The sequence below is a fragment of the Phacochoerus africanus genome, chromosome 3 (genome assembly GCF_016906955.1).
Source record: "Phacochoerus africanus isolate WHEZ1 chromosome 3, ROS_Pafr_v1, whole genome shotgun sequence".
NCBI classification, from domain to species: Eukaryota; Metazoa; Chordata; class Mammalia; order Artiodactyla; family Suidae; genus Phacochoerus; species Phacochoerus africanus.
In genome coordinates this window covers 3,247,717-3,263,075 of record NC_062546.1, presented here as the reverse complement: position 1 = coordinate 3,263,075, position 15,359 = coordinate 3,247,717, and the positions used below count along the sequence as shown (strand labels likewise).

Below are 15,359 nucleotides of genomic sequence, written 5' to 3'. Positions count from 1 at the left end.
AGGCCACCTCCTAAAAGGCAATGAATTAAGGGATGAGGTACTGATGTACAATAACACCCTGGAAATGGGGCAAAATCAATTAAGTAAGACAGAATAAGGGTTGCTGAGCAATGCTTTGTAGCCACTGGAAATATGCAGTCACAGATTCTAACCTTGAGTATATGCTATTTCTCGAGTGATGTGCGCATTGAGGGGTCCGAACCGGTGGGTAAAGTTGAAGAGAGGACAGAGGGCAAGAGAGTATTATTTTGGCCTAAGGACTCTAGAATCGGTAAGGGGCATGGCAAAGACAGTGGTAGAGTAAGCATTCGGGCTCCTCTGAAAAGCAGGTTGGGGAGTTCCTGTTGTGGCTCAGCAGAAACGAATCTTGACTGGCAACCATGAGGATGCAGGCTCCATCCCTGGCCTCCCTCGCTCAGTGGGTTAAGGATCCGGCGTTGCCGTGAACTGTGGTGTAGGTCGCCGACACAGCTCAGATCTTGCGTCACTGTGGCTGTGATGGAGCATTGCTGTAGCTCCAATTTGACCCCTAGACTGGGAACCTCCGTATGTCACGGGTGCGGCCCTAAAAAGACAAAAAAAATAAAAAGCAGTTGGAGTGATCATGTCTGAAGTGAGATTCAGTGCCCAACTTTTGGTTATGACAAGATCAAAGGAGGCAGATTTAAAGAGCTGAGAAGAAGTAGGAACCTGGGTTGGATCCTGCAGACAGCACAGTAGGGGGTTAAGTGTGGCAGATGATTTAGGAGTCTTCTAAGTCTGGCCATGGGTGAGGTAAACTGGGGAAATGTGTCATGATGGGACTCCTTCTCAAGTCTCACAAGGCAACGTGGAGTTACAACTGCTGGTCGTATTTAAAATCACAGCAGTTTTTTAAAATACTGCCACTATTGCTTGAAATAGAATCCCGATGCTAACAAGAGAATAAAGCTGAAGTATGTAGGATTTCCCTTTGCTTATCCAGACTGAGAAGCCACTTTCACCACTGTTTTTTTGTTTTTGACCATGCCCTTGGCATGTGGAATTTCTGGGGCCAGGGACTGAAGCCATGTCACAGCAGTGTCCTTAGCCACACCAGCGACAACACCAGATCCGTACCCACTGAGCCTCCAGGCAACTCCTTTCCACTGTATTGAAATACTGGCAGTATTCAAATACTCTGCTACCATTAAGCAGGTTAAGTGATAGTGTGTGAGGCTGTGTGGTAATACTGTAGATGTCTGACTGGAGAAGGATATTTTGTTTGATCCAATGTTCATAAACTAGGAAAATAGTGATTTATAAAATAACTGTGTAATATCCAAGTGACAGAGCATTTATTTCAACTTTATTATACAATTAAACTGTTATTTCATAAATTAATCTAGCAAAATATTATTACAAAGAACACTAGGGCTTAAAAAGTACTTGTCAAAACAGCCTGCTTATGAGTTAATAATGTCTCCACCTAGAATTAAAATGTTTCGATAACAAAGTAACCATTTTAGGCTACTTTGTGCCTTCTAGCACAATGGAGCTGAAGCAGAACAAATATACTCTCCAACAGTATCCTCAAAGTACTGATTTACACTCAGGTAAGTATTTTAAATCAAATGTTCTATGTGTCACTAAAATTTTTAATAGTTGTAGTATATTCTGAACTAGTAAATAAATTTTATTAATAATTTATATCTGTAGTTAAAACTTTTTAAAATATATGATAAATTTTAGTTTATTAAAGAAATAACTAGTTTTGAGTACAGTTAACTCAGTAATATTGTCTCATGCAAGTATTACCATAAAAACAATTCCTTTTACTGTTTGGCTTCCCAAAACTTTCTTTAAAAAAAGCAGTACTGTATAGACAAGACTTTGGGGCTCGGAGTATGTTAAAGTGATTATAGGGTCTTTTTTATCCATAGATGACATTTCTTTGAATTTGGAGGTTCCTACAAAGGTGCTCTTGCCAGGGTGACATATATTTTCTCCTTGTAGAGCTACTTTGGGTATTTCCTCAGTTATACACAAAAATTGGATAAAACCTGTTGATAGCAACTAGACATCACACATTGTTTCTTTCATGAGCCATGAATAATGACTTTAGCCCTCTGCGCACATTAAGAAGCTCCTCTTCTTGCTATGGCCAAGAAAAAAAAGACAGATTTTAAATTATCACTGTAAAACTATCAAATAAAATAGGAAAAAAATCAAGATATTACAAATAAATATACTGTGTATCAGTGTCCAATCTCCCAGGATGTATTCCTAGCTTTCTACAGAATTATGTGCTCATCACTGATATTTTAGATGATCAATTGAGAGAAGACCTTCAGACTTAAATCCCAAATCCACAAAATTTATTTTTTTCATTTAAATATTAAATCTATACTCCAGAAAATAATTTCAGTAAGGGTCAGTCCAGTTAGATTACTTGCTTCAAGCTAAGCTGGCTAAGCCACAACATCCTGCTCCTCTACTATTTCAGCATACTGAGGTGCTATTAAAATTTACTAGGTGCATTAATACTAATACTTTAGATGGGATGTTTTAAAGTTAACCTAAAATTCCTCCATCTTGGAGAAAACACCAAAGGCATGCTCACTTGGAAGAGCACCTTAAGGCACCCTCCCCTCTCCCAATCTTAGTGTACTTTTCCCAGAATGCAGTTAGTTGCTGGTCTACTAGACTTTGCAAAGTCAGCTGATTTTATCCCCACGTCTAAGTAGATGAAGCCTTGTTGTCCAAGTAATCAATAATTCTTTCTAGGTTAACTCTGCCTGACACATCCTCTCCTTCAGAAGACACAACAGGACAGAGGTCTGCTACAGTGCACACTGCTAAGATACCTACAAATAAATCATTCTTCTAGCTAATTTTAAAATTTTCAAATTGACCTCTCCTTTTTCCTTAGGAGGGACTCTTTATTTGTTTAGTTTTTTAGGGCCAAACCCACAGCATATAGAGAGTCCCAGGCTAGGGGGTGAAAAGGATCTGTAGCTGCTGGCTAACACCACAGCTCATGGCCACGTCGGATTCTTAACCCACTGAGCAAGGCCAGGGATAGAACCTGGGGCCTCATGGATGCTAGTCAGATTCGTTTCCGCTGAGCCACGATGGGAACTCCTGGGACTCAATATTTAAATCACCCTTGTTATTCTACTATAAATTTGCTCCCATTTTAATTTAAAGAACTTACAGTACTAGAAGAACCCTAATGGGGCTAAAACTGCCTTCTCTGAATCCAAAAACAAAGAAAGAAGAAAAGCCTATGGAAGAAATTCCCATTTAAATATGTAAAAGCATGACTGATTATTCCATTTGAAAAATCCAAACTAGATAGTTGACTTACCATTTCCTTAAGAAGCCTGTCTTGTATCATTTTCATGTTTTCTTTCATTGAACACATCTGTGAATAAGTAATTTTCCCCATGAAATTTACTATAAAGTTTTCACAGCAAAAAGACTGACCAATAGTGAGCGATTATATATAAAAATATAAAATTGATACCTCAGAAGTAAAAATAGTTTCTTCATAATCAGTATTGTAGAAGACATTCTTGTTCAACGAAGCTTTTAAAAGGTGAAGCCTAACAAGTAAAATAATGAAAGTCACCTTTGAAGTTACCTTTTGTATTTCACTTTAACAAATTACGTTGCTATATGTATATAATTACATATGTATAATATATAATTTAGTTCATAATAAAAAACCCAGTGTTACAGATGCCAATCATTAAGAATGTCACACTAACCTCTGCTGTTCACTTTTTTGATAGGCACTGAACTTCTGAAATATCTTCTCCCAAAAGCCCTAAATTTCAAAATACAAAATTAGTTCTACTTTAATTATGACTAAAAATTAAAACTTGACAGAATATACTCTATTTCCACTATTCCTAATTTAAATAAACAACTCAGCTGCATGCTAAGCATATTCAGATTCATGCACTCTTTTAGACAAAAAGGATGCATCAAAGGCATTCATCATCAACTATCTGCATATTTTTACGGAAGTATAGTGACTTACACAGTTTTAGGTGTACAGCAGAGTGATTCAGTTTTTTACATGTTTTCCATTATAAGTTATTACAAGATATTAAATACAGTTCCCTGTGCTATATGTAGTTTCTGGTTTATCTATTCTATATACAGTATGGTGTATCTGTTAATCCCAAACTCCCAATTTATCCCTCCCCCCATTATAAACTTAAATCTGTATTTTAAGTGTATGTGTAAGAAATTAACTAAAAACTTAAGATAAAATAAGTTATCTTTTAAAAATGAAACACAAGTTTAAAACAGGTTTTCCTGAGTGTAGCTCTTTAAAAATAATTTTAAAGCCTCATTTTTAAACTCTTAAAAGCACAAACCACTAATTCCTTCTCCAAATCTTTTAAGGACTGTGAATCTTTTTCAAAATTCTCCAGCTCCTTTATGATGATGAATTGGAATTTGTCAAGTTTTTTGATTCTAGTAAAGAAACAAAAAGAGATTTTGTTCAAAATGATAGCACTCAGAATACCCAGCACTTATAATATTTCAGAAGGGATTTTCAGTACAGACCTATACTCCTGAATCTGATGATTCATTGTTTTTATATGTTGTTGAGCTGTTTTCCAAGAATGCTTCGTAAAATAATCCATTATTTTGTGGCGGATCTGAAAAATATTCATTTTTAACTTGAAAAAAATCTTTACAAAATAATAATCTAACCAAGATTATATTAAGACCAAAGCCTTTTCTATGAAATATAAATGACTAAGAAGAACTTAGCAAAGTGAAAAATTGAAAACTTAGTGATTTCAAGTGAAGGGTTAATAAATAAGCTCAGTCAGAGCACGGCCTAGTTCTACCAGGAACGCTCTAGCTGAGAGTTGAACTGGCAATTAATCATTTTCATAACTATATCACATTCTATAGTATTTACAAAATGCTGGTTAATACAATTTTTTTTTTTTTTTTTAGGAGTGCAGCCTAAGAGTCACACTTAAAATTATTTATTACTATTTTTCATAAAAACATTTTCACATCTAGCCACAGATAAGTAACAGAATATATGAATCAGGGCTTCTCTGTTAGGCTAGATTAAATCATAGCAAAATAAATATATAGGCTCTTAAATAATTTCAGGTTTTACCCCTGAAGATAAGAAAAAGAATTTCAGGTTTACCCTTGAAGATAAGAAAAAGAAAAGGAAGAGATATGTCTGATAACTTGTGCAAAAAGAACTGTCTGTTCTAAATAAAGACATGCGAGAAGACGGGTGGAGAAAATAATAAAATTATTTTCGAAAGCATTTTTGCAAACATCACCTCACAAGCCTCCGTAACAAAGGATACATAAGTACAGAGCTGGTGAAACAAAATGAAATGGATTTCTCTGGCTGAGGTTGCTCATCCTTTATACTTTATTATGTACCCTCACTAGCAATCACTTCTGTGAGATAAATGTATTGATTAAAAAGACCAGGCAGGAAAAGAAAATTGTTCCAAAAAATAAAGAAAAATCAGCTAAGAGTCAAAATATTAAATTGAAAAGGCAGATAGGACAAAGAGACAGAACCCACAGAAGAAGGAGAATACAGAGAATGCACAGATTTTAGAAGAGAAACTTGGCTCACGAGATGAAAGGTTTTTTTGCCTAGGAATCATTCCGGTTTTCACCAGCACGTGAAGAAAGTTGAGTTCATGAATGGATGTTTTGTTGCCAAGAGTTCACACTGATAGTCTAGCGGAAAGTGTGGCACACGGTCATATTATTGGTTATAAGTTGTAAATCATGATTTAAAAATGGCAACTCACATGAACTTTCCTCCTAAATTCTGTATTGAGCTGCTCATACATCATTCCGACATCTGACATTTCATTTCCCCAGTTCTCCCCAGGAATAGAAAAGTCATTTGTTGATAATGGAGATATACTTTCAGACACTAAAAAGTGAAGACAATCAACTAAAATTAAGATATGCATTGTTAGATATTTAGCCTTATTTGTCACGAGGCCAAGAACAAAATCTCTTATTTTCAGATTCTCTACATAATCTAAGTATTATGAAATCAAAGGCAGACTATTTTTTTTTTTTTGTCTTTTTAGGGCCGCACCTGTGGCATATGGAGGTTCCCAGGCTAAGGGTTGAATTGGAGCTGTTGCTGGCCGTCCTATACCACAGCCACAGCAATGCCAGACTGAGCCTCGTCTGCGACCTACACCACAGCTCATGGCAACGCCAGATCCTTAACCCTTTGAGCAAGGCCCGGGATCGAACCTACATCCTCATGGATGGCAGTCAGATTCACTTCTGCTAATCCATGACAGGAACGCCTATATTTTTTAATTTAAAATATTTTGAGGAATCCCATCGTGACTCAATGGTAACAAACTGACTAGTATCCATTAGGATTCAGGTTTGATCCCTGGCCTCACTCAGAGAGTTAAAAGATCTGGCATTGCTGAGAGCTGTGTTGCAGGTTGCAGAATCGGCTTGGATCCCAAGTTGCTGTAGGCCGGCAGCTACACCTCCGATTCGACCCCTAGCCTGAGAAAACTTCCATATGCTGCAGATGCAGCCATAAAAGCAAAAAATAAAATAAATAAAATATTTTGACTTATAAAAAAGTCTTTTAGCATGGGTATTAAGTTCAAAACAGGTAACATTAAAATGGAACATATTTGGACTGTTTTTTTAAAACCAGTTTTTAACTGCTTCCATATTATTAACTCAAGTATTTAGTATTTACCAGTAAATTCTCTAGTAAAACTTATAAGTGGTAATCAGTGATAGAATGATGAGAGAGATGTATGAGTAAGACCCTCATTATAATATTATTCAGATAAAGTGAACTGCGTAATAAAGCACCATCCTTGCGTTTATCCAATGTCGTTACAAAGGAATTTGTCTTGTGAATGGGGTCACTCAAGATCTAAGAAACCACCTTCCACAGTAACTGAATTTTGACAGAGGCATTTGATCTACCTACCTTTGTAAGTTTGAAAATCCATACCTTCACTTTTAGATAATTTTTTGGGAAGCAAGCTTGTTCTTTCCTCCTCTCTCTCTCCCAAGTCTACTTCATCAGAATTACTCAGATCCTTTTCTATGTACATTCGTTTCCGACTAACATGTAGTGTAGGGCCTTAGGAACAGTTTAAAAGTAATGAATAAAGCTACAACCTTAATTTAAAACACCTAATATTTTCTTGCTTTTATTAAAAAAAAAGGCATTTGCTTCAGTTATTTGTATAGTTTTAGGCACCTGTGCATTAAATTCTACTGTATTTTTTTCATTTTCACTAAAATTGCAATAACTAAATTGAATAATGGTATGACTTAAAGTATATAGCTCCTTTAGATGAGACATCACCATGGTATTTCAGTAATTAATACATGTTTTTAAAAAGCAAGTCTATGACTACAAACCTGATCCATGAGTGGAGTCACAGGGCAGGCCACCCCATATTTTCTCTCTTCCTTCACTAGCCATGGAGAGTGGAGATGCTGAATGACTTTCCTAAAATTTATTAGAAATTGGAAAAAATTCTATAAGTACTCTTGGATTCATCTCCTACTTCCAAATTCTTATTATGATTTTGATTTCTTTGAGTCAGGATATGGGAGGCCATAGAAACTGAAAGTCTAAACTACTTTTTCACGCTCTATTTTTAACTAGGGCAAGTCTTTGTCCTCTAACCTTGTTTCACTGCTTCAATACACAAGTCTCTTTGTTCCAGTCAAATCAGTCTTTTTCCTTCTTTTTTTTAAAATCTTTTTGTCTTTTTAGGGCTACACCTCCAGCATACGGAGGTTCCCAGGCTAGGGGTTTAATCAGAACTGCAGCTGCAGGCCTACACCACAGCCACAGCAACACAGGATCCAAGCTGCAGCTGTGACCTACACCACAGCTCACAGCAATGCTGGAGCCTTAACCTACTGAGTAAGGCCAGGGATGGAACCTGCGTCCTCATGGATGCTACTCATGTTCATTAACCACTGGGCCACGACAGGAACTCCTAGTCTTTTTCCTTTTTTAGAAAAATGTATGTCTACTTCCAGTTCCCTTTGTGGACTTAGGTTACTGTTCTTTCTCCATTCAGCCGGATATATGAACCTATCCACTCCAGTCCAGATCAAATCCCAGCCCACTTCAAACTGTAAAATTCTGCCTTAACTTTCTGTATTTTATAGGTCATTAAAGTATTTTATAGAGGAAAAAAGGTCAACCAAATTCCTGTATAATCATGAAACTATAAAGTCCTAATTATGAATACGTAAGCTAGTGGTTTAGCAGTGACAGCCTATTTAAGACCTTCTCATTTTAAAAATTTCAACTTTTTTTTGTCTTTTATCTTTTTAGGGCCGCACCCATGGCATATGGAGGTTCCCAGGCTAGGGGTCGAATCAGAGTGTAGCTGCTGGCCTACGCCACAGCCACAGCAATGCCAGATCCAAGCTGCATCTGCAAACTACACCAAAGCTCACAGCAACACTGGATCCTTAACCCACTGAGCGAGGCCAGGGTTTGTACCTGCAACCTCATTGTTCCTAGTTGGATTTGTTTCCACTGTGCCATGATGGGAACTCCCCTCAACTTTTTTTTCCATGATCAAACCATCCTAAATATTTTAAACATCACATTTTTAGACAATTGAAAAATACTAAATTATTATAACCATTATTCAAGGCCCATAATCTGATTCTTATAAGAACCACCTTAGTTTAAGTAAAGTCTGATGGCTACATAACACATATACTCTCCTTTACTTTAAATATGATTTTCATATTTGGAGGTTCAATTTCCATACATTTTTTCTGAACTATATAACTGCTTAATCTGAATAGCTATTGCAATTTTGTGTTTCTTACAAAAGGACACTCTTCTCTCAGTATCTGTGGAGGGGACTGCCTTCAGGACCCTTTGCAAATACCACAATCCACTGATGTTCATGTCCCATGTGTAAAACAGTGACCTGCAATTGACTGAATTCACTGTTGGGCAAATCCACAGGTGTGGAATCCATGGATATGGAGAGTCAACTGCATCACAAAGTTTATATTGTTTCTTTTACAGTAGTATTCTTAACTGGGCAATGAACAAGACATACGGAAATCCAAAGGAAATTAGAAAGCTAAAGAAAGAAAAACACAATAGTAAACCAAAACTAGCTAAATTTTAAGAGAATAATTCATTTGCTGCTAAAACTCAAACATATTCATAATTGAAAAAAAGCACTTAACACCTAAAATATTAATTTGATAACAAGTATCCACCAAAAGCTATAGATAAGCATGCATGCTAGCACAGTATCAATTAAACACTGTTCCAAGGGTCATGGTCAACTTAAAAATGAAAACGGGAGTTCCCGTCATGGCACAGTGGTTAACGAATCCGACTAGGAACCATGAGGTTGTGGGTTCGGTCCCCGCCCTTGCTCAGTGGGTTAACGATCCGGCGTTGCCGTGAGCTCTGGTGTAGGTTGCAGACGTGGCTCGGATCCTGCGTTGCTGTGGCTCTGGCGTAGGCCAGTGGCTACAGCTCCGATTCAACCCCTGGCCTGGGAACCTCCGCGGGAGCGGCCCAAGGAATAGCAACAACAACAACAACAACAAAAGACAAAAGACCAAAATAAATAAATAAATAAATAAATAAATAAATAAATAAATAAATAAATAAATAAAATGAAAACGTCATGAAGTATAAGGACTGGAATAGAAAAATGCAAAAAATATACATACATTGTTTTTTTTCTTACCAAAAAGCCTGATTGTGGAATTGGTGAGCAACTTTCTCCTGCACACAGTAAGTTTTTCTCACTGTTATTGGGTGAATTTATTGGACTTTCAACCCCACTGTTTAAGGATTCAGGTGATGAAGTTTTTGGATAAGGTGATAGTGATTTTGTTACACAGTCAAAATCTTGAGTAAAATCTCTTTCGGTTGTTTTCTCTGTACCTATATTGCCTCATGAAACAGAAAGAAAAAGAGATGACAGGTGTTATCACTGACATCTACTTTAGAAACAGTATGATTAATTTAAATTCTAAAAAATAATAATTTACCAAGTCCTCAAATCCTAGCTGTACTTAGCATAAACTTTCAATAAATTAAGATCAAATTATATGTAAAATATTTTAATAAGACTTTGAAAATATTAATGGCTTAATTTAAAATGTAACTGTAGGAGTTCCCGTCGTGGCGCAGTGGTTAACGAATCCAACTAGGAGCCATGAGGTTGTGGGTTCGATCCCTGGCCTTGCTCAGTGGGTTAAGGATCCGGCGTTGCCATGAGCTGTGATGTAGGTCACAGACGCGGCTCGGATCCCGCGTTGCTGTGGCTCTGGTGTAGGCCGGTGGCTACAGCTCTGATTAGACCCCTAGCCTGGGAACCTCCATATACCACGGATGTGGCTCTAAAAAGACAAAACAAAAACTTCCTAACATTTAATAAAGCTTCAGTGTCATAACAGTTTACTTAGCAAAGACCAAGTTACTAGCATTAACTAGTTTAAAAATAAAGTTTTGACTACTGAAAATCTTAAATACACCCCTCAAAATTAGTCTTCAAATTATATTTCCACATAGTTATAGCAGAAAATTACTAAATATTCAACTAAAGAAAAAAAATGATACTGACATCTCATTACTTCTATAGATGATGGACTCCCAGATAAAGATACAGGAGATTGGTCAAGGCTATTATCTCTTATAGTATCTTTTAGTAGAGATGAGTTTTTCCATTCTTTTGATATATCCTTTTGCATTTCGGAAGAGAAAGAATTCTGTTTCTTTGGCGGCTTCATGGTTTTGCTTCTGGAATGGATATTCTCCTAAATGTATTGGTAATATACAAATTATATTTGAATACAAATAATTTATACTTGAACACACAAAATAATTTAATTAAACTACACTGAAATCTTTATTAAATGCCTTATACCACTGCATACAGGCAAAGTAGGAGCCTCAAATGAGTAGAGAAAGACTTTAAAATTGTTGGAGTTCCCATCATGGAGTGGTGGAAATGAATCCGACTAGGAACCATGAGGTTGAGGGTTCAATCCCTGGCCTTGCTCAGTGGGTTAAGAATCTGGTGTTGCAGTGAGCTGTGGTATGGTTTGCAGATGTGGCTCAGATCTGGCATTGCTATGGCTGTGTGGTGTAGGCCAACAGTGGTAGCTCCGATTAGACCCCTAGCCTGGGAACCTCCATATGCCGCGGGTGCGGCCCTAAAAAGAAAAAAAAAATTGTTTATGGCCACACCCACGGCATATGTAAGTTCCTGGGCCAGGGGATCTAATCCAAGCCACAGCTGTGACGTAGGCCACAGCTGTAGCAATACCAGATCCTTTTAACCCACTGAGCCAGGAAATCGAACCTGTGCAGCCAGAGATACCACCTGCTACACCATAGTGGGAACTCCGTGAAAGACTTTCTAATATACTAGAAAGCACATGACAAATTCACAGGAAAATATAAACATAGATTATAATAAATATCCTAATAGAGTTGAAAGATTATTTTCAGTTTAGGGAAATGAGAAAGAGTTCCTAGGTTTCCTGTTACTCAACATGCTCAGGAGTTTGTAAAGGAAGATGGCATGCTGAGAATGTGGAGGACTACTGATGGGAGAAGAGAAGCAAGGCTTTGTTTGGGAGCCACAGGTTATTTTATTTTATTTTTGCTTCTTAGGGTCACATCCGAGGCATAGGGAAGTTCCCAGGCTAAGAGTCAAGTTGGAGCTGTAGCCCCCGACCTACACCACAGCCAAAGCAACATGAGATCCAAGCTGTGTCTTCGACCTACACCACAGCTCACGACAATGCCGGCTCCTTAACCCACTGAGCGGGGGCAGGGATCAAACCCGCAACCTCATGGTTACCAGTGGGATTCCGCTGTACCACAACGGGAACTGCAAGGGAGTCACAGGTTATCCTATTTGACTGTTACAGCTCTGGGTATATACCGGGGAAACAAGAAAATAAGCTTGGAAAGGTATTTGATGCTCTGAATGTCTATCTGGACATTTTCAGGGTTCTTCTTTGAAGGTTAAAGTGAGCGATGACTGCGCAAGATGTACCTAACTAAATGCATAGTAGATTAAATTAAGAACTGATAGAAAATGTGAAGATAAGTTACAAAGTCCTTAAGGTCTTCCAGATAAGAGGTGACAGGGGATGTGGAGGTTTAATGATTTGAAATGGGAACAGTGTAATGGAATAATTGCAGAGACCTACCTCTACTGCCACTCTTTTGAGTTCAAACCTTTTTTAAAAAATTTTTCAACACTTCCTAGCTGTGTGACCTTGGGCAAGTTCCTTCATCTCTCTGAGCCTCAATTTTCTCATTTGCAAAATGAGATGTCAATAATAGTAATAGTCACCTATGATACTTAAGAGATTTTAAGAAATTAGCACCTGGCGCATTATAAGCACTATATTCTTTCACTTTGTTAAAAAAGCTTTCAAGCTACGGTATGTCTATAATATTAAGATGTAAGGAAGAAGTCAGGAATGAACAACGGTGGGGCAGTGTATGGGAAGAAGCTCACATCCAGTCATTTTACTTTCATTCAAGAAAAAGATCCACGGCTTCCCAACAGTGTACTTTCTTGAAGCATAATTTTGAAAAGACCAAGTACTTCTCTAATTCAAAGATATTATCTTAAAGTTATAATTTTACTAGTGCTTTGTAACACACCAATTTATTACAAATTTTAACATTATATGGCCTAAGGCTCAATTTCAGAAGATTAAATCTTAAAAGAAGCGATGAAATAAATCTGATATTTTTACAAAAGTATATACACTATTTAATATTTTAAGAGGCTGTTAGAAATTATTAATCTGAATTGAATCTATTTACCTTTACTAGCAATTTCTCTTTAAATGAATGTGAAAATTCTTGTTCACTCTCTGATTCTGAATTTGAGAGATCTTTATAATTTTTTTTGGTTTTTGCTGCTCTTCGTGGAAGTCTGATTCTCCCATCTGGAACTGTCTCATCGACCTTTTTGGTGATGTTTTTGTCGGGTGTCTTTAGGAGAAAAATTCCTGAATATATTAGATCAATATTTTGAGATACAAGCTATCTGCTATAAAATTGGCACCATGACAAAATATGCATGAATATTTGTAGGAATAAAAAGATTCCTGATCAATACTTTTAAAATGACTAGATTTTATCTTTCCAAATACATTCTTTATCACTTTTTAATCCTTATCATTAAAGCTCTGAGACGTCTTATATATATTACCTAACTTTAGTAAGACAGAGAGAAAGGAAAAGATAGCAAAAATACCCATAATCACAGAATAAAATAGACTTAAAACAGGCCAGCTTCAAAAAGGCAGAAGTAAGTGTGCAAAGTTTTGAACAATTATGGAAAATAAGGAACTGATAACAAAGATAAAATTATGAGATGACAAATGATATTTTTCATGACAGAAAAATAATTTAAAAGGGATGTTTGAGGAGTTCCCGTCGTGGTGCAGTGGTTAACAAATCCGACTAGGAACCATGAAGTTGAGGGTTCAATCCCTGGCCTTGCTCAGTGGGTTAAGGATCCGGCGTTGCTGTGAACTGTGGTGTAGGTTGCAGACGCGGCTCAGATCCCGAGCTGCTGTGGCTCTGGCGTAGGCCGTCGGCTACAGCTCCAATTCGACTCCTAGCCTGGGAACCTCCATATGCCACAGGAGCGGCCCTAGAAAAGACAAAAAGACAAAAAGACAAAAAAAAAAAGGGATGTTTGAACACAAACTTCCTGGTTTTACCATTTTAGATCTTGGTTGTTCCCTTTCCAAAGATGATCCTGTAATTTAAGAAAATAAGGTTAAAATTTTCAAATAGATAAGTGACATTAAACAATTATTAAACTATTTCTGCATATAAGTTAATATCACAAAAGCAACAAGACTGCATGGTTATTTTCCTCTCTCTCTGTCTTACTAAAGTTAGGTAATATATATCAGACCTCTTAGTCACTTGCTCTTAAAAGTTTACTTCTTTTTCTTTTTAGGGCCACACCTGCAGCATAAGGAAGTTCCTAAGTTCCTAGGCTCGAGGTTGAATTAGAGCGACAGCTGCCAGCCCATGTCACAGACACAGCAACATGCGATCTGAGTCGCATCTGCAATCTTATGCCACAGCCTGCAGCAGTGCTGGATCTTTAACCCACTGAGTGATCAATCATACTTTATGTCCCTGAGACCCCAATGAAAATAAAATTTAAATATAACCATATTGCCAAAAATAATAAAACAAAAAAATAAAAACCACTGTAGTGCTTTGGTGTATTTGCTTTCATACTTTTTTTTCCTATTCATAAGGAGTAGTTATAAACACTATCTACACACAAAAATATATTCAACCAACAAAGCATTTCATATAGCTGAAACGGTAAAACCATGAGCACCATTTCTCTATAAAAGTGATTTCTTACTTGATTTCCCACTTTTATGTTTCTTCACATTTTTATTTCTGCTGTAGCCTATTAACTGTGGTTTCGATTTTGATTCTCTTAGCCAGCTAATATCAGTTTTGCTGTCATCACATTTGTATTCTGTGTCAGTATCACTAAAGAGAGTTTTCTTCTTATGATTTGTTACAGTCTATTAAAAAAAAAAACAATCCTTGTAAGAGATGAAGAAATCTGTCTTAATATATGTCATGCAAAGAAAGAGATAGCACCCCCCCCAAAAAAAAACCCACCAAAATAATGAAAAAACTAACTTGCCATTTTTTAGCGTGCTAATCTATCTGGCATTAACGACCTTTCCAATAGTCACTCAGAAATCCAGATCAGAGATTGAGATTTATATTTTGCTGCCAATGTTGCTGTAAATTAAGCTAAAACAGCTCACTTCCACAGAGACATAACTTAATACCACCGAAGAGAGTAACTACAGTTGTTATATATTACAAATAGCTCAGACACCATAAGAAAAGACAATAGCAACATGGATATTTCCTACAATTAAAAAAATGACCCAAATATTTTTGTTTCCAATTCTGTGATAATCTTGGGCATTGAAAAATTATATACTGATTTTAATAGACATATTGGGATATTAAAACTTACTCGTTTATCTTTGGTTTTGAGAGAAGTTTCAAGTTCATCATGATTCCTTAAACCTACCCTTGAACAAAAATAAGCATTCATTTTAATCTCAATTACTTGTGTTCTTAAAGTAGCATACAATGGGACTTTCCTGCCTTAACTCTTTACTAACTCCCTATATAACTGTGGCCAAGTCACTTGTTCTGACTTCTATTTATTATAAAATAAGGTTAGATCAAACAACTATCAAGTTTTTTCAGTTTTATCATCTGAGTTATGCAACTAATATTAAAAGTGTACAGAATCTCTAGATTACTTTTAGAATGGTGA

The 15,359-nt window shown here is 36.6% G+C and overlaps 1 protein-coding gene across 1 annotated transcript in view; it reads right to left on the bottom strand.

The window, feature by feature from the left end:
* Window positions 1-1,695: 1,695 nt before the first annotated feature.
* The window catches only part of SYCP2 (synaptonemal complex protein 2), a 78,110-nt gene continuing 64,446 nt past the window's right edge, over window positions 1,696-15,359 (bottom strand). Inside the window, exons 28-42 of the mRNA XM_047770539.1 lie at window positions 15,051-15,108; window positions 14,412-14,580; window positions 13,744-13,781; window positions 12,836-13,006; window positions 10,608-10,800; window positions 9,726-9,925; window positions 7,396-7,486; window positions 6,956-7,111; window positions 5,781-5,908; window positions 4,543-4,637; window positions 4,350-4,449; window positions 3,732-3,790; window positions 3,488-3,566; window positions 3,329-3,385; window positions 1,696-2,116 (exon numbers count right to left, since the gene is read on the bottom strand). Coding sequence (XP_047626495.1) covers window positions 2,042-2,116; window positions 3,329-3,385; window positions 3,488-3,566; window positions 3,732-3,790; window positions 4,350-4,449; window positions 4,543-4,637; window positions 5,781-5,908; window positions 6,956-7,111; window positions 7,396-7,486; window positions 9,726-9,925; window positions 10,608-10,800; window positions 12,836-13,006; window positions 13,744-13,781; window positions 14,412-14,580; window positions 15,051-15,108 — 1,669 coding nt within the window. The 3' untranslated portion in view covers window positions 1,696-2,041. The remainder of the gene's footprint in view (window positions 2,117-3,328; window positions 3,386-3,487; window positions 3,567-3,731; window positions 3,791-4,349; window positions 4,450-4,542; window positions 4,638-5,780; window positions 5,909-6,955; window positions 7,112-7,395; window positions 7,487-9,725; window positions 9,926-10,607; window positions 10,801-12,835; window positions 13,007-13,743; window positions 13,782-14,411; window positions 14,581-15,050; window positions 15,109-15,359) is intronic.